Source organism: Electrophorus electricus, chromosome 3 (assembly GCF_013358815.1).
Source record: "Electrophorus electricus isolate fEleEle1 chromosome 3, fEleEle1.pri, whole genome shotgun sequence".
In the NCBI taxonomy this organism is placed as follows: Eukaryota; Metazoa; Chordata; class Actinopteri; order Gymnotiformes; family Gymnotidae; genus Electrophorus; species Electrophorus electricus.
The window spans coordinates 20,486,823-20,506,384 of NC_049537.1; the positions used below are offsets into that span (position 1 = coordinate 20,486,823).

The 19,562-nt window shown below is 38.3% G+C and overlaps 1 protein-coding gene and 1 long non-coding RNA gene across 4 annotated transcripts; both read left to right on the plus strand.

Annotated features, from left to right (window-relative positions):
- Positions 1–649: 649 nt before the first annotated feature.
- On the plus strand, positions 650–5,301 carry vgll2a (vestigial-like family member 2a). 3 transcript variants are annotated; one of them, XM_035523970.1, is made up of 4 exons: positions 650–900; positions 1,895–2,183; positions 2,635–3,123; positions 3,585–5,301. In XM_035523970.1, exons 1-4 carry the CDS (start codon positions 820–822, stop codon positions 3,626–3,628), a joined length of 903 nt encoding a protein of 300 aa, XP_035379863.1. In that variant the 5' UTR covers positions 650–819; the 3' UTR covers positions 3,629–5,301. The 3 variants fall into 3 exon arrangements, with proteins under 3 accessions (XP_035379863.1, XP_035379865.1, XP_035379864.1); XM_035523972.1 differs by having other exon boundaries at positions 3,682–5,301; XM_035523971.1 differs by having other exon boundaries at positions 3,726–5,301.
- Positions 5,302–8,902: 3,601 nt separating this feature from the next.
- Positions 8,903–10,364, plus strand: LOC113572243. The gene is made up of 3 exons (XR_003410089.1): positions 8,903–8,913; positions 9,246–9,329; positions 10,316–10,364. It is a non-coding gene; the product is annotated as an uncharacterized LOC113572243 (long non-coding RNA).
- The last annotated feature ends 9,198 nt before the right edge of the window (positions 10,365–19,562 follow it).

Genomic DNA, 19,562 nt, shown 5'->3' on the forward strand with positions numbered 1-19,562 from the left:
CATGAAGTGGAAAAAACATCTAATTTCAATAAACAATAAAGACTGACTTGACTGACATGTTTTTGGTTTTTGAAGGTGCGTTGTGCTTTTATATATATATATATATATATATATATATATATATATATATATATATATATATATATATATATATGTATATATATATATATATATATAGAGAGAGAGAGAGAGAGAGAGAGAGAGAGAGAGAGAGAGAGAGAGAGAGAGAGATTTACAACATAACACATAGGTGAAATAGCTATTTAGCCTACATACGCACACATAAAATTATTAGTAAAAAAAAATAGTAAAAGCTCAAGGTGCGTATCTATGAGTAATTTATATATATATATATATATATATATATATATATATATATATATATATATATATATATATATATATATATATATATATAAAATCTATGGGAAGTAACATTTTCATTCAAATTAATCATTACTTACACTACTCTAAGAGAAGTTGTTGTATGCATTTGTCATTCTCTAGGGCAATTGGTAGGAAAGCGTAGCACAACGAGGTGCATGAACGCGCTCTCTAAGATTGGTCGCCTGAGCGCTCGTGCAATGAGACGTCAAAACAACTGAGTAATTCATGGTTCGTTCCAGCTCTCCTCACTCGCGTGGTAACGTTTGAGGGAACCGGACATACACTCAAAGTGACGCTCGGATAGTGACTTTTATCTGCGCAGTGCAAGCTTTCTTTTCTTTCCCACAAGAACTGGCGCTTTTATCTCAAATGAAGCATCCTTTAATTGTGTTATTATACGTGATATAGGCTCAGCTACAGCTTGCTTTCGCCATGAGCTGCTTGGATGTAATGTATCAAGTGTACCCTCCACCTCAGTCGTACTTCGCCGCAACTTACAGCCCGTATCATCAGGTACGTGTGAACACGCTTTTTTTTTTACAACGGATATTAAAATGGTACTCGTAATCATTTTTTTCTGAAAGAGCAGTATAAACGCACTGACCTATGTGCAAATCTGTTCAACTCTGAGTATGTTTTATGTCTTTCGTAATCCACTGAGCCCTTAATAATTTTAGCACAGACGAACAAACTGGTTGTTTTTTTAGAAACTTAGCCACCCCTATAAACAAGTACTGTACTATTTCTATTCAGTACTCAAATTATATAAATATTGTGATCTAAATACATCGTACTAATCATAAGCGTTTACTGCATGTTAAATTACTTAGAAACATAATTTTAAAAAAATAGTTTGTGAACCAAGCAAATTGGCACTCAATAGAATTTGTGTAAATTTCATCGTTCATCGTTTTACTGTTATGAAGGGCCATTAAAACTGAAAACAGAGTGGGGATGCCGTTGTGAAATCTAGCATTGATATGGGTCACTGCCGCTAGACATGCACGATGACTAAGCCCTCTTTAAAGTTTTGGCACTTTCTTTAAACCTCTCACAGCAAACATACAGATGTATATGCATGTTTGGACAGAGAGGCGGTTTTCATATTTCAAATAGTGCGAAAATCTCTCAAAATACGGAGTACTTACACAACAGAAATGTTATTTGGTTTCGTTTGGCTCTGAGACAAATAGCATGATTGTTTATTTTAATTAGTATAATAGTTGTACCATTACTTCATAATAATTTTTATGTCATGATCCCAGACTATTTGGTTCAAGCCGATATTAGATTCCAGAATACATGAGCAGGCCTAGCCCTGCTGTTTTTAGGGGAGACCTTTCACAAAGCCTACAACATAAGCATAAGCCTATATTGAAATGCAATTATAATAACCCAAATTTTTTTTAAAAAAAATTAAAAGATAAGCAACTAGGTACGTAAGTAAGTCAATAAATAAATATTTCATGGTGGTAATATTTGTTTTGTTTTGTTTTGTTTTTTTCAGAAATTGGCATTTTATTCAAAAATGCAAGAAGCGCAAGAAACTATCAGCGCAGGCAGTTCGTTCTCCAACCTGTCCGCGCCAACAATAAAGGAAGAAGACTGTGCGCGGGAGAAAGACCATCCGCCCGAGGCCGAATACATCAACTCGAGATGTGTTCTCTTCACCTACTTTCAGGGAGACATCAGTTCGGTAGTGGACGAACATTTCAGTCGGGCTCTGAGCCAAGCCAGCAACTACGCGCCTAGTCCTGCCAGCAACAAGTCTGCACGAAGTGCATCTTCCTGGAAAGGTGAGGATGATGCTATCGCGTTCTAGGGCTATTATTCTGTAGCGTTTAGGTATGATCATTTCATGACTAATTTAGAAAAAAGTAAAAAAACAAAAAAAAAACAAAAACAAGTATACTTTCTGCAAATGTGCAAAATACATGCAATTCTGCTCTTAACTGAAAGAGTTTTCCAACAAATGAATGTTAATTAAATATTTGGCATTAGTTGGCTATGAGAAACATGAGTGCCTGGCTTTTTCATTATTATTTTCTTTGTGTTTGTGATATGTGAATACTTATGAATTATCATGTGCCAACATTATTCTCTTGCGCATTATACATGTGTATCTTCGTTACAAGTAGGATGCATTGGCGCATGATTTTAAATAATGTTTATAGTGTTTCATGTTTTGATGCATATGGAAATAATTTTTAATTATCTCTGTTTCTCTGTCTCTTGCTCCCGCTTCAGATGGATCATTCCCAATGAGTCAGCGAAGCTTTCCTCCCTCATTCTGGAACAGTGCATATCAGCCATCAGTCACTGCGTCTCTGAGCAGCGCTCTCGGGGCATCTCATGCCGAGCTTCCTTTCCCAGCCGACCCCTATTCCACAGCCTCTCTGCACGGCCATCTCCACCAGGCCACAACGGAGCCCTGGCACCCAACCCACCCCCATCACCACCCTCCGTACTCGCTCGGGGGTGCCATTGGCACGCAGGGTTCCACTTACCCCCGGCCCTCCGTGCACGACATGTATGGGACACACTTTGACCCACGCTATGGATCCCTGCTGGTACCCTCAGTGCGGCCACACAGGCTTCCCCCCACCACAGTGCCCGTTCCTGGACCCTCGCCCTGTGACATTGGCAAGAGTGAGCCAGCCAGCTCTTCCTGGACTGGAGCCTTCCCAGGGACAGGCTCCGATATGGGCCAGGGCCTCGGCCTGAACGTAGACGCAGGTGAGAACCATGTCATCCTATTCAATCGCTTTACAAAAAATCAAAAATATCCTGTCCTATAGCAACATTACTAAACATTTAGCTATATGTCTTATAGCAAAAAGTAAAAAATCCAATAAATTCTTTAAATATTAGCCTAAACAGTCCTCATTTAAGGGGTTATCATTTTCCTGTTAATTCATTTTAGTTGTTTTTGAAACACTTATGAGTGTTATCACTGACATTTTTCCTGTTCCTTTAAAACCAAGGCCAGTGTGCTGTTATATTACCAAGTACACTGCAGACTTCTTTCGACCAAACTGTTCTTTCGACCTTCACTTTCATCACCTGTGCATTCATCTTCACTTGCTATGGAGCTTCCCACATCTGAGAGCTTTATTCCCCTCCTCTTCGGTTCCCCTTACCTTTCTTCTTTTCTTGTCTTCCTGTTCTCTCCCTCTCTTGCTCTGTCTTGCTCTCAGGTCTGCAGAGCCAGGATAAGAGCAAGGACTTATACTGGTTTTAGAGGCCCACTGCCTCTCCACCCTCCGCTGACCTCTGTCTCTCTCTGCCTTGTAGGCGGCCGCAGGCTTTTCCGTAACAGATTCTGATCTCACTTGCAGCTCGGCGCTACGCACTCTGCAGTGGGAGCATCCTGAGTTGAAATCGTCCTGCCGTGGATAACTGCCCCCCCTACCCCGCAGGCCCCCAGAGAGTCCTGTACCAAGACCCTCTAAGCTAACGCGGAGGGGAAACAGGGCCCAGTGACACTAGTGGAACAGCCATCCAGAAATACACGGTGGTGTGACCGGCAGCTGTTCTCTCACTCACTCGCTGTCTCTCAGTCTCTCTCTCCTTCACACCAGCCTCAAAGCTCTCAGCCCCTCCTGAGCAAACTCATGTCCAAAAGGAAACAAAATGAACAAGCACTTCTTTTGAGGACGCATGAGCGCCAAACTACAGAAGTGAGTGGATGTCCTTCACAAGAGGAACCATGAGTGAGAGCGGAATCAGTATTATTGCAGGTTTCTTTTTTATTAGAAATTAGAGACTGATGAGAGAGCAGCATTCCCCTATCCTGACAGAAGAGACCAGAGGCTATTTGAAGCCACTTGACTCTATATTGCTCTCGACAGCTGTCATCGACAACTGTTTTGCAACTCAGCAGACACACACACACACAATGGCAGTGCCGCTGTCCACTGTTTGACCAAGCAAGGGATTTCATAAAAGGAGTATTTTGTCAAATCCAAACCCCCACTCACACAGGGAACAACTGGTTCAGTTTTTCTGATTTGAGAATGGGGGGGATGGGAGGACGTGCCAGCAGATGGACACACACCACCCATTTCAACCGAATGTGTCTCTGTATATACTGACTGTGTCCAAATGTGACTAGTGCGATAAGTCAGCTCATTCATTATGAGTAACTGTGAACACATGGCCATGAAGGTCATGATCTTTTAATGTAGGTTCTTGTTGACTTTCAATCACCACTTGTTCAGTGTGATGGATTCTAAAGTTTTATTTGAATACATTAATATATTGCCTTGTAAAGTATTTTTTCCTTGGTACTGCATTAAGGAAAGTTAAGTGTTATATGTTTTATCTGTGCTATGTTTCTTCATCCTAAAGGAATGGAACAGTGTGATTAAATCTGCAAGTACACGTAATTATGCTGAAGCCTTTCAATATCTTGCATTTACAAAGGCCTTCCTTCAGCATCTGAATAGAATTGAGAATCTTGACGCTTTTCATAGTGAATTCATCTCGTATGTTATTTTCATATACTGATAGCACTTAAAGAACGTGAATCAAGCACCTGCTCTGACAGAGTTGGACGTATATTCGTCTGTACACAGTCGCCTCTACGTGTGGCAAGGACATGAACACATATCCAAATATCTATATAAGCGCAATCGAATCCATACGCGCTATGTGCAAAAGGATTTGGGTGTGATTATTAATTAGTGTTACTTGTTACATGTTGTTACACTGACTCAAAAATTGTGTCATAAAAAAAACAACCGTATTTTACTTTATTCGGCGTTCTCTCCACGTACTTTCCAAAACGCCAGTTCCAAGATGTCAGTATTGTAGCGCAGCAGTCTTTGTGTGCATACGTAAATATGGCTCAGTGATTCCAGCCTTCCACTCCTTGAAGGAGCTCCTCAAGTAAATAATTACCCTTCGCCTTTACCAAGTTATTGTCAGAGTCTATATAACTACTGCTTGTGTTTATTGCTTTCACGCACATATGTTCTTGCATCAGTAAATACTGCGGTTGCTACATTTTTTCTACTTTTCCCATATTTTTCTGCTTTACATATACATTCAGGTTTAACAACACTTTGGATTTCCCTTTCACAAATGTTCCTCCGGTCACGAACAATTGATGCAAAGAGGGCATGCTGTGTGATCAATATACAGTGTACAGTCAGCATATAATACAAACATTATTAAAATGGTAAGCAGCTGCGCAACTACGGCGCAAAGTAACGACAAAGTACCGAAAATTTTAAGAACATACATATAACCGTTTCCGATTGTGTAGCAGCCGCTTTTTTACATAAATATTTAGAAAAGATCTGTTTTCCATCAGGCTAGCTCAAAAATCTAGCGATTACTGTTGCTTGACGCAACAAATGTTCAAGGTTATGCTGACCTTTCAGAGCATGAATGGCAGCATACTATTTCAACACACACTACACTGGCCGAGAGATACTCCTCTTTAGCAATGAAAGCAATGGTTTTGGCTTAAGAAATCATATTTTTTACCTCGCTCCATAATTTAGAGGTGAAACGGAAAAGGAGCAGAGTTAACGTTCTTGCAGACATTCGTCATTATCTGTCGTGTCTCTTGAGTTTGTATTTGATAAAACATTTGGGGAGGCTAATAATCTGTCAAGTGAATGTTACAATACTGCTATGTGTTCTGTTTTTACAGATGGTATTTTTTGTTGTAGTTTAGTACTGGGCCGCTTTACATAGAATATATTAATATCAGTTTACGACTAAAGTGATCAATTACATACAAGCCGTGGGCGGACAGAGCTTTTTAATTGAAGACGGGATAAAACAAAAATCTGTTATCATAGTATTGATTTGGGAAAGTCAAGAGGACACACAACATTTTTTGTAAAGAAGACAAGATGATAAGGAAAACGTCTGAAGGTAAGTACGTAATTAAGCTTATTAGATGTGTTAAATACAGACGTAGTGTGGGCTATAATTATTCAAGGGACTTTGAATCATTCGTATGAACTTAATTTTCTTTTCTGTATTTTTGGACACATTATGAGACAAAGTTAATAAATTTGTCCTTTTCAGGTACACGATAACCCCAATGCCACTTTTAGCATGACTGAAGTGGGCTGTGCTATTTGGAGTGGCGTTTACCTCGGGAGCACATTCTGCATGTTGTTATGGCTGTGCATAGGACAGCGCGCCCTGCTTGAAGCGTAGCCGCGAGCCCCAAGCCTGACGAGAACGACACCCGATATGTTGCCGTTTTTGTAGCTGGAACATTTGTGAAGTTAACGCATAGTCTCAAAATGGCGCCTCATAAATTGTCGGACGCTAAATGGAAGAGGTGAGAGGCGAGATGTCAATCATTATCTTCAAAACACATTCTTAAGTACTTTTGAGGAGCGGCACTGGGGGATCCGGGGCCAGTTGTCACTATGCGTACCCTTCAGACTCAACAGTCTCTCAGCAAGTCAGCGCGACTGCCCGCTAAGCGGTCCGAAAGAATTTTAATCAGCATGTATCTTGTGCTTTCTACCAGCCAAGCAATGAAATTAAACAACCGTGATGTAAATGTTACATTTAAGTGAAAGATGATCAACGTTATACCGTACAAATTTACCAGAATATTATTAACGACATGCTTATTTATAGTTCTTAACAATGAACGTGTAAATACATATAATGCAGATGTTTCGGCTTATGCATTATATGAAATTATATTACTTGCAGATTTTATCAAGATTTATTGTATATGTTCTATCATTAGTTATGTCATTACTTTCGTATTGAGGTATTGAGGTCAGCATTTTTGCTATGACCTTGGCGTCGTAAAATAAAGACCATCTTTAAATGGTAGTGCGAATATTATACTGAACACTCTCTGTCTCATTCAAGATGATCTTAACACTGAGATAATTTTAAGAAATGGGGCCCTGTCTAATCAGTGTGACCTGTCTAAAGAAATGTAACTTTATATTAGATATAGTCTATATTTAAGCGTTTTCGTGAGTTGCTTCTTAGAGTCGATATGGAATTATAAACACGTGCAAGGGAAATAGCAACGGGAACCGTGTTATTATTTGGCTGATGAATTAAATACAGTGTGCTTTCACTCCCTAAGCTGTACAAATGTGGAGCCCTTAATTAAATACATACCTTTGGATACAAAACGACACTCTGATCAGCAGTAATCAAAGCCCCTGACCCTCATGACAGTCCTGCATCCGAGCTTGGGCTTGAGGACGGGTTTATTGAAATCATGAAGTGTATACTATTCAGGCGGTATGGTACCACTTAAATGGACCACCCTGGATATAGATCTTGTGTGTAATTCATTCAGTTTATAGGTATGCCCCCATGACTTCCAATTCAGCATGTTATCACTGGCTTGTCATCAACTTATAGCAGTCCTCTGCACAAGTGGATGAGGGGTTATGGGTTGTGAGGAAGCATGCATCTTGCTGGCCCTCAGGGTCTCACTGTAGTGAGCAGAAGGGGCAGATTGCTGGAGTTTGTGCAATACCGTCTCATGCTGGTGGCCGTGGTATGTGAACACTGCTAATGCCTAAGCTGTAAAACAGCTCTATATGATATTCAGTCTATCCACAAGTGTCACATGGCTGGCGATTCTCACACCATCACTACTGGCATTTTTCACATTAGTCAACCTAAGCAGCATGAACGTGGATTTGGAGCTCAGTGGTAGTGTGTGGCAGCAAGGCCAGGCTTCTATGCAAGCCTCCCTCCGACCGCTCACTCCAAGACATTTTTAACATTTAATTTTCTTGTTATTCTCTGAACGGCACCTCATTTTACAGAGAAAACAAACAATCAGAAACAATCCTGTCTATGCTGAGAATCAACGTTGAGCATTAGCTAATAGGCGTAATGTCGCTTTTAAAGTCAGAGTGCCACCAAAGAATGGTGCTTATCCTCCATAGCATCTGAACAGGTTTATTAAACCTCTAGCCCAGGAGGCCGCAGTGAAGTCTGGAGGTGTCCTGCCCCGTCAGTACAATGCACAAACAGCTGCTCCACACATTGTCTCTGTGCCCAGCCTGGTCAGACAGAGCAGGCAGCTCTGGTGTCTTACTGGTTTATTGCACACAGATGGTTCAGAGTCACCTTAAGCATAAAGAAGGGTTTTTTATGGCTACACAGTCTCAGCTCTTGATCACATTTACATCCTCTGTAACAGCTTGCTGTTTGAGTATTACAGCACATTATTAAGAACATTAATTTAAGCAATGTGTCATAGTCAGCAGTTGTCTTGGTAATCTGCATGACCATAGGTGGCATATATGTTGTCTTAATAAGAGTTTTAGTGGGCTGTAGTTATATAGCTATAGAGATAATGATGCAGTTTTGTTTTGGGTTTTTTTAACTTTTAAGCATCCAGTCTTTGGGCCACTTTTGGAGTGTTAATTGTTAAACTGGTGTGTCATGTTTCACTGGATTATATATTATTTACATGTCAACTGGAGCTGAACGTGTCTTACAAAAGAGATGAATCCAGAGGTCTTGTCCTGGGAATTCCTGACATAACTAGGCACTTCGCTACAGGTCTGACAGTTTGTGGTTTCAAATGTCAAAATAGCCTAAAAAAATATTTTATTGCATGAATTGCACAAGTAAATATGAACAAATTTAGAGTATTATGCCCATTTTCAATCTTAAATTTTTTTTTAAATCAGCTACTTTGTGTGTGTATGTGTGTGTGTGTGTGTGTGTGTGTGTGTGTGGTTTTGGGGAAATATAATATCTGTGAGCTTGTTTGCCCATGGGTAAGAATTTAAACAGGTTTTCTTGCCAAAATGTTGACATGTGTCTTTAAGGTGAATTGGGTGGCACATGGCTTCTTTAAAACAGGGTAATGGGATCGTTATGCTTTACAGAGTTTGAAAGCTGAAGCTGAGCCAGTGTTTGACTGGCATTTCACCTGCGGAGAAACCAAGAGTGCGTCCGGTTTCTTCCACACGGTATTCCACTATGTTTAGAGTTCCCATTATTCCCTTCGTTGCTGCTGGCACACACGAGATCCCCCATGTGTGTGGAGTCTGCTGAGCTGTAAATGAATATGATCACACACATAAACATTGGACATTTTCATGTATTTGGATCATACTCTTGAAATATAATCATCAATCTAGTGACTGACAACCAAATTAACAAATCACAGAATGTGTCTGTTATATCATTCCTACAATTACTGAACAAAATGCGGGACTTACGGAAGGAGGGGTCGGTAAAAACAGCTGTTACGTTTATCAGTCAGGCTCTCTATGTCTCTCGACTGTTACAGAATACAAAAGCTGCACAGAACTTGCAGGAGAGAGACTCATACTCATTTTTCTTTAAGGTTCCCCTGGGAACTTCATTGTGCTGTCATCCTCAGCACTGTAAAAGTTCTGCAAGCCTAAAATTTCATTTTTTGCCTATGGAGTAAGAATTACTTGCATACTAATAAATTTAAAAAACGTTTGCTTTACTTTTGTCAGTTCCAGATATGGATGTTATGGACAGGTCTTTCATTCACGTCATGCAGAAATGTAAATGTTTCATTTATTCAACTGTCACCCAGGAATGTCATGTAGAATATAAAGTGAAGTTAAACTGATGCGGCATTTGAAGTGGGTTTCCATACACTGAGTGCATAGATTAAAAGAGCTCTGCATTCCTGAGTATTAAGGAATGGAAAACCAAATTATACTCATATGAGCTGCAGTGTGCTCATGTTGGCACAATACTCCTACATTCAGGACCTGTACTGTGTAAATACAACTGTGCTGTACTAATTAGCCTCTTCTTATAGGTTATAAGACCTTCTTCAGAGAACTAACCAGAGTTAATACTTTAAAGGGGGTTACATAGAGAAGTGAAGAAATGTTAACTATCACATTTTAGTTGAACTGAGCTTGGTGGATATGAGATATTCATGTCTTGCTACCACTGATTTGATTTACAGGAATGGCCTGCTAGGACTATCTCGGGAAAGCTAGGTGGTTGAAAGCCCTGCTGCACAGGAATCCCTTCAGCAACGGTGAAAGTCTTCCAGATGGGCACTGTCTGCTACTGCTGCGATGTCAAGCCAGATCTGTAGGATACATTTGTCCTTCAGCTTGCTCTCACTATTTTTAAGGGATGGACTCAGTCCCTGGATGGCCTCCAGGTACTTGAGAGCGTGTGGTTTGTTGTGAGTGGCATATCCTCTCTTTAAAAGCAGTGAACCCCGCCTTATACCAGTGCCTCCCCACACATAAATTTCTTTGGTGTGGTATGTGTGTGCATTTATTGCTTGATGTTGCAACCACTACATGCTAATTCTCAAACAGCATTAGTCTTACCACTGCTGAGGCCGAACAGTGTAAAAACAACCAGTGCTTTAAAAGAGCCAGCAAGGAGCAGCGAGAGATAAAAGCACACATTCCTGACTGTGAAACTATGTTGATAGTTTTCAGAGCAATGGTTACAGAGAGATGACAATATTCAGAGATAGCATAGGGTAGTGGGTGGATAGGGTAGGGATCAGTCATGTGATCAGCACAGCCTAAAACAAGCTAAACCTATCCTGGTGTCAGACAAGTAGTTTACCCATAGCTGTGTTATGCAGTTTAATAGCCAGTAACGATGTTCGGGCTGGAGACATACTGTCCTAGTAATTAGGTGGTGGGTTAATTAAGACACATAAATTGTGCTAATCTGTGCAGGGTGCAGTGCATTAGGCAGAGACTCTATTCGGTTGCATCTTTCTCCATCGCCTGGCGAGAAGTAGGAATGTGTGCTGTGCAGCTTTAGCGCCAACTCTCACACAATGTGAGGATTAAGTATCAGCCATCCGCTATGTCAACACTCCTCTCCCTTCAAACACCGGGGCACTTTTTTATGTCCTGTGACCTCTGGACCCGCGGTGGTAATAGCAAACAAACATCGTCTTACCTGCTCAGGTAACCTGACACCCTCCCACTTCCTGCTGCAGAGCCACTAAGAGCCCAGCTTCAACCACCCCTGCCATTAGGACTGTGCCCCAGGGTTCTGGAGCCCAGTTGAATGAGGGTGGCGGTGGGGTGCAGGGAGGGAGGTGCTCAAGGTTCCTAATGGAGCTCGACTGCATTAACCTTCTTTTGCAGCTGAACAGCAAAAGAAGGGAAACCTGCAGAAAAAAAAAATGGAGGGGGGCCAGAGAGATGCAGGATGAGAGGTGACAGCTGAGGTGTGAAGATGAGTGCAGGGGAGTGCACCAGCCCGTCTGGATGATGCACAGCACAGTTAAAAGGTGAAAACAAATGGCTCTGAAAGCCAGCCACTCTGAAACGGATTCTGGCTTTCAACACAATATACTCTGAATACAGATTGGTTTCTTCTTATTTATTATATCTGATAGTGAAGGCATCAGATTATATGGTTTTTAATCTTAACTGAATGGGATGTTTAGTAAGGTTTTGTGTTCATACAGCTGTGGTTGTACTTTTAGCCCTTGTCAAAAATACTGTTGAAAAAAATCATAAGAACAGCTAAATGCTGAATAATGATAAATTGCTAGCTTGTAAACAATGTATACCAATAAATAAAAGTTAGTTTACCATTTATAGCATTGTAGACGTGGTAACAAATTTTTAAAGCCTTTATTGTTTAAATTTCTGGTGTATTTACACCATTTTCTACCACAACGTTTACACTTTATAAATGTTTACATTTTTAATGTTCACAATCTTTAAATGCATACACAGAAATTGTGTAAGACTGCTCACTTTTCTCTGAAAATCGGAAGGTTTTCTCTTATTATGTCTTCAGATCTTTCATCAGCATCGGAAATGTTTAAATGTTTAACTCTTTATATATATATATATATATATATATATATATATATATATATATATATATATATAAATCTACTGTCAGGTAAAGTTAGGTTGTTATCTGTTTAATTCCTTGTCTGAATATATTGTTTGAGGTTACTGTATTTCACACTAATAATAAAAACAGTCTTTGTGTGCCATTTTTGAGCTCTTAATAATTATTATCAATATTATTATTATTATTAAAGCGTTTTACATTCTTAGGTACTCATGGATTGTTTTAGGGTAACAAGGCAAATTCATGTGAATAGGTTTTATTGCACATAGTCCATTGTTAATGTTCCTCTCCTGTGCACTGTTATATATCAAAAGGCTTTATTGCATAAAGACGAAACGCATTAGTTCTCCTGGTTGGTCATGACTACTGATTTAATGCGGTATTTTTAATAGATCTTTCCTATGCATGTCTAGCACGTTGTCCATACTAATTGTGATTAATGGATTATTAATGCTGCCAGTTGTGCTATGTCCATTCTGACCGTTTCCTTAGCAAAACTGTCACCAGATCTGCCTATTGTAAAACGAGTTTGAGTTTGAACGAGTTTGACACTGTTTTAGCAGTGTCTGGCAAAAGGGCTATACCAGTTGTAATTTAGTGTGATACTGCTGTCTAAGGCAAATTGTGAGTCCTTAATGTGAACCGAGCACCGACGGTTTAGAACAAACGGGTACATGAAAAGAGTCTCCTCAAATTTATTTCGAAGCTACCTTTAAATGTGGTTCACAAAGTGTCACTGGAAGAGATATCCACTGAGTATGACAGTAACATTTCAACAGTGCTCTGACACTGTAGTGTGACGGTGCTGAAATTGCACACGCATAGTGCGTGAAAACACTGGCGGAGACGTTTAGCTACTGCTTGTCACACACATAGACCCGGGGTTGGCCGAGATGTAACCGGGCAAGAGGCGCTCGGTAACAGGTGGACATAGCGCCTGTCAGTCGGTAGGAGATTGATGCACTGGGTTATGGCGCGGCCGGGTGTTCTCTTACCGCGCAGACAGCTGCGCGTCGTTCTGAGGATATGTGTTGTCTTTTACAACAACGGGTACAGTTAAACCTTAAAAAACCCCGAAGAGTGTTCAAAATAATATCAAGCTAAAATACTTTGTTAGCTGGCTTTATTTGAAGCCCAGACCTGTTTCTTAATCCTTTTTGTGTACTTTTAACATGTCCAGTTAGTCATTAACCAGCCCGTGTCCCACAAATGATTGCGAATGGGAATTTAATGTGATAGGATTTTTGCCGCTTTTTGTGAGACAAGCTTGCATGATCCAAAAAATCATATGTGTGTATGTATGTATGAATGTGTGTTTATTTATTTATTTTATTTATTTATTTTTGCTATAGCTAAACCTCTCTCTCTCTCACTCTCTCTCTCTCTCTCTCTCTCTCTCTCTCTCTCTCTCTCTCTCTCTCTCTCTCTCTCTCTCTCTCTCTCTCTCTCTCTCTCTCTCTCTCTCTCGGTGTGTGTGTGTGCGTGTGTGTGTGTGTGTGTGTGTGTGTGTAAAGGAAAATGACCTTTCTAGGTGAAGTGGATGTGTGAACAAAACCGAAACGTTTCCTAATGATTTTTCAAAGCATGAATTGAAAGGGTGGAGAAAAACATAGGCTTTTTCTCGAAATATTTGGACATTGTGTTTACTTCAGTGTCACATGAGCGGTTTCTTACATTCCCAAAAAATGATCTTTTGGAGAGAGAAGCGTAACACTTGGTAATCAGTGAAAATATGTTATCCATTGTTGAATGTCCATCCAACAAAGATTTGTGATTCGGTGCAGCACAATATATTAAATCCCAACATATTATAAAAAAAAATAATTGATTAAATAATTTTGTAAGTTGCAATAAAATTCCATGATGAATCAATTCAAAGCCTCCCAGAGACCACTGTTAACCGAGGATTCTCCTCCATGCAGGTGTATCCGGCTGACTTGATTGAAAAACACCTTTAAGGCCTCGTTTACAATCACCAAAAAGCAAGCATGTTCGTCCGGTCCAGAAGTCCTACACAAAATCTTGGAGATAAAATAGCATGAGGGTACAGTATTTTGGTTATGTAGGTCCTTTTTATATTAAGAATATATTTGGAAAGTGCAGAGACATTCCAGTATTCCTGGACTAAATTTTAGCCAGTAAAAAATACCCGACCTTTTGTTAGTGTTGTGAATTGGTCCTCAAAGACACACAAAGTGGACAAATATATACATATATAATAAGGGAAAGAACACGTAGGTATATATTTTTGGATATCTTCAGCATACTGTAACGGTCATTCGTGAGTTTTCTCCATATTTAGACTAAATGTTAAATCTTTCAGTTCCCACCCAGCAAAAGAGCTTTTCTAAATCACACCACAGCGCTACTGTTTTGTGGGAGCTAAGACCAAAATGCCTGCTCAGATTTATAAACCCTTTCATCAGGTCTAATGTATGGTCCAAACGATCGTGTAACACTCAACCTCTTCCAGCTGTTCTTCGGCAGCTATTTGACAAGATTTCCTCATAGCAGAAAACAAAACTGTTAACACAAATAAATAAGGCTACAAACAACAATTAAACTGAACTTAAAATCATGTGTCGATGTAATACTTGCACATAACGTAATAACGAAGCAGGCCTAAATATCGTACTAACTTCCCCTTGTAGTTGCTATACGCTATTAGTCCATAACGAATTATTTAAATTAGTTGCCCTTCACAGAAGAAGAAAAAAAAACTATACTCTCGATAAACAAATACAAAACTGAGTGAAAAACTACAGATTAATTTTCCATTGATTACAAGTAATATCCTACCATATAACATGTTTTTCTAGCAAAACTGAAGTAACCTGAGCAACTTTATATAAATGCATCAACTTTTATCTTGTTAGCCTTGATCCATACCGTGGTATAGAGATTTTCAAACGTACAGTATAAGATAGATTTCGTAGCATGGGCATTCACATGACTGTATCCATTCACCCACGTTCAGACGCATCTAGTCTTCACGATGTTTTCAATATATACAAATCTGTCTCTTTTATATAATTTGCCTTTATAAAGCCATCACAGTAATTGTTTTTTTTCCGCAAGAGACATTCAGCACAGCACTGCACAGATTACGTTACAGATTGTTGATTGGGTCATCTCGTCGGAAAGACAATGGTTCTTTGCCATTATATTACCACTACAGTTAAATCAAGTCAATTTTATTTTGGCAGGATTCTACAGACTTTCAAGACACCTAGCTGCATACTTAAATTAACAAATTAATTACTAAACTTTTGTCAGGTACATAAAGTTGAAATAGTTATACTACAGAACCCTGTGAGTAAGTTACTTTTTTCCAAAAGTATAAGCATGTGTTTCTGTTACTCAGAGATAAAATGCACTTACAGGACAACCAAAATTGTCGGCATTTGCTTATTCAGCAAAGATGTTGAAAAAATACATATGACTACATAGTAGGACTGAAGTACATCGCCACCTGGTGGACAGGGTTTAATTTAAAAATAATTTAAAAAAACAAACAAAAAAAAACAGGATGATGAAAACTATAGTTAGTGGTTGAGTCTCTCAAAGGCATAGTTTGGTGAGAAAAAAAAAATACATTTTTCGCTCACCCCAAAAGATTGGAGCTATAAGGCTAACCTAACCAACAAATAAGCTTAGAGCTTCACACAGAATCACCACTCTAAACTGACCAGGAACCACATAATTCTATATAAGATTTCTTAAATACCTTATTCAGTTGAAGTGTGTGATGTTTGGGTATGCAGTTTGCCTGATGGTCTGATGCTCATTGGTGAAATAGCTTGAAGACAAAATGACAGAAAGTTTGACTTTAAACATGTCTTGACTTTATTTAACACTTTTGGGGTGAGAGAAAAACAGCTAATTTGATTTTTCAACAAAATATTCCTTAAATGAACCAAAGTGCATGCAAAAGGAGTTTGTATCAAAATGCAAAGAACCCTGCAGGGTTTATACAAGGAGTCTGGCCTTGCTATCCCTCAGGTGAATTTGTTTAATCTGTATTTCACTTAGTCCACACTGACGATCTTGAAAACAAAAGTGAAAAAGACATCATTTTAAAAGACTTGTCAATAGCTGACCTTCATGTTAGAAAGGACTCCCAAGGACTCAGCAACATTCTTCCTTTGCAGTCTAGAGAAAAACCTTCTAAGCTATGCTAGTAATCCGTTTTTTAATTAAAGAAAAATGTATGTGACTCTGCACTTTAAAAGCAAATAAACATTTCTATTAATAGTGGTATCTGGAAGACAGATTAAAGATGCTTAGATGGGTAGGTTTATGTGTAAGTCAAAGTACATCGCTTTGATGTTTTGCACAGAGTGCAAGATTACTCAGAACAAGCATTCTGTTAACATGCTATGTCTGTAAGAACTCCTGAAATGGAAGGTGAATAAAATTGTAAAATGCTATACTAGAACTGATGAAACTTCCTCTAGCTATATCTTTAAAAGTTTTTAAATTATGTTTTTATGATGATTGAGTTTTTCTTGCTAAAGCAATGAATGATGCAAAAATATTAGCATTTAATAACAAATTATTAGTATATTGTATTTGTACAATGTGTCAAAAATTAATCTTGTCATTAGCTGCATTTGCACATTAATAGATTTTTACACTGCAGAGATTTTTAGCAGATAGCATCAACAATGCTCTTGGACTACAATATAAAGTACAGTTATTTTTGAAGTTAAGTTCTTTGGAAGAATCATTGGACTCAATAGTTTGCAAAATTTCGAAACTTGAATTACATTCACAATCAGTGAACATGATAGATTTACTTAATATGTGAAAGCAAACAGAGTCTTTGAGACCATGGCAGCCACAACCATACAGTCAGTGAAAGAAGGAAGGAAAAAGATAGCATTACAGTATCATCTCCATGAAGCAGGTAATCATCACCCTGACTTGAACCTACATGCACGTTTTACCTAGCTTGCAATTTACTTTTTTTAAAATCTGCTTTCGGAAACAAGTAACTGTATTGGTGGATTTCTACTGAGCAGTCAAATGTAACATTGTGCAAATTATCTGTTAATGCAGTATTTTAGAATATATTTATTTTAGAATATAATCAATTTATTTATTTTTTATTTATGATTTCTTCACAATAAAAGTAAGAAGTTTCATATTTTTGGATTCCAAAACTTTACTTTTGCAATAGGAACTAAGACATGAAAAGGAAGTATAATTAAAAATTTGCTTTCTGTTCACTACTTCTGAGGACTCATAGTGTCATGTAGAGAACTTTAGATCCTGGAGCTCAAGAATATTTTTTCTTGTTACCTTTGTTAATTTCTCGACATGGTATTTTACATCTTAGGTTATATTTGAGTTTGCTGCTCTTTAACTCATTGATTACATGAAGACGTTTAAAAATATATTAAGTTTATGTTCAGATTTTTTTTATTATTAATTATCTCAGTATCTCAGATCTCTGATGGTACACTACTGAGCCCTATGTTCCATCAGGACATTAGCGAAACCCTGTTTGTGTTTTTATTTCCTTATCGTCTGGGCATGCAGCGCACATGAACAGATTTTAATTGCTTTTTTCTTCTTGTGTACAGTTAACTAAGTTGATTTACATTTATTGCAAAAAGTAATTAAGCAGTTAAATTATGCAGAACATTGATTTGGGAACCAGCTTCACACACACGATGCTTTACTTATATCTGGATACCTATCTATCTATCTATATAGATGACTAGTCAAATGTTTGGACACACCTGACTGAATGTATGTATTTAATAGTAATAAAGGCATATTAATCTAATGGATTATGCTCGTTTGTTTCTAAAACAATGATAATTTTGGGAAATGTGTTAGGCTATATAAGAATTCATTTTCAAAACACACACAATTTTACATGCACCCTCAGTAAAGTTTTCTTTCAGAATTTTAGTTCCTCACCCTATAAGTGTCCTGCATATAAGAGAATGTCTTTAAGACTGATGGAAAAACATCATAGGTGCCTGCCTCATGAAGCTGGTAAAGAGAACACCAAAAGCCATCATCAAAGTACAGGATAGTCACTTTGAAGAATCTAAAATCAGAGATAGACAATATGTGTTATTTCATTGGTTTGATTTGTCATTTCCCTGTTTTTTAAGATGTGGAATATATATATATATATATATATATATATATATATATATATATATATATATATATATATATATATATATATATATATATATGAGTTATTTCTCTTCATATATATGAGTCATTTCTCTTCATTTACTACTTACAAGAAAACATTCAGTGCTTGTGCAAGAAAACTCGTGAAGTAAATATTCATTTGCTTCTTCAAACACAAATGACAAAGCTCATGAAGGGCTTGACAATTATCTGATCAGCTAAACCAGAACAATTTGAGTAGAGGAAAATGTGAAGTACATAACGTCTACATACACTACTAGATTTAATGTGAGTAATAACCTTTGGCACAAGAACACATTTATGATATGGTACCATTTTCCTAAGCCTTAAGTGAATGATTGCATATGGCATGTTAGGTTGGTTCCATTATCACCCTCTAGAGGGAGCAATGGTTTAAGACAAAATCCCCCGGACTTCAGCGTTAAGATCCAAAACCCTCTTCTGTTTGTTTATGACCTGACAGAATAATAAGCACCTTGGCCAGTGCTTCTGAACCCTATTCTCGGGGCCCAACAGACACTTTATATTTTTGTACTATTCTATCTCCAGTGCAGACGGTCCAAGTCATTAACAGAGTACCTGGGACAAGTGCACTAGGGGCTAGGATAGAGCAAAAACATGGCTCTGTGATTAGAACATGTTAACTGACCGTTTTATGAGTCTAATGCCTATGTGGGTTTAAAGCCTATTTACTATTGTGTCAGTTTAATAATGTACAGCAGTTATTATTATGAACATCAATTATTATGACAATGTAAGATGCAGGATATAACTGAGATATGTGTTTCTTTGAAGAAAACCATTCGTCATCACCTACATTTATATCACCTACGCATTATGAACTATCAGATTAATGTTGTGCCTTTGTGGTAATAAACTTCGAAACTCTACAACACCTTTACCAGAAGAACAATTAATTTATAGATGTATATCTAACTATGTGTTTAATGTATGCATAAAAATGAAAAGGTTTACGTTGTAAGCTTTCCTCGAACAGTTTTTTTAGATGATATTTTAGATGTCCGATTGCTAAATAATTGCATACATGTTAGCGAAACACGGGCAAAAGAGGCCAAACGGGTGTTGTGAGCACTGGGTGCCGGCTGTGGGAATTAAACGCGGAAGAGTTCATTCAGCGAGTTTTGGCAGTTTGAACGCGGGTGAACGCTAAAGCACGA

Coding starts and splice junctions, on each gene's coding strand:
- vgll2a (XM_035523970.1), top strand. CDS start 820: ATGAGCTGCTTGGATGTAATGTATCAAGTGTACCCTCCACCTCAGTCG. Junction 901..1,894: donor CTTACAGCCCGTATCATCAG/GTACGTGTGAAC, acceptor TGTTTTTTTCAG/AAATTGGCATTTTATTCAAA. Junction 3,124..3,584: donor CGGCCTGAACGTAGACGCAG/GTGAGAACCATG, acceptor TCTTGCTCTCAG/GTCTGCAGAGCCAGGATAAG.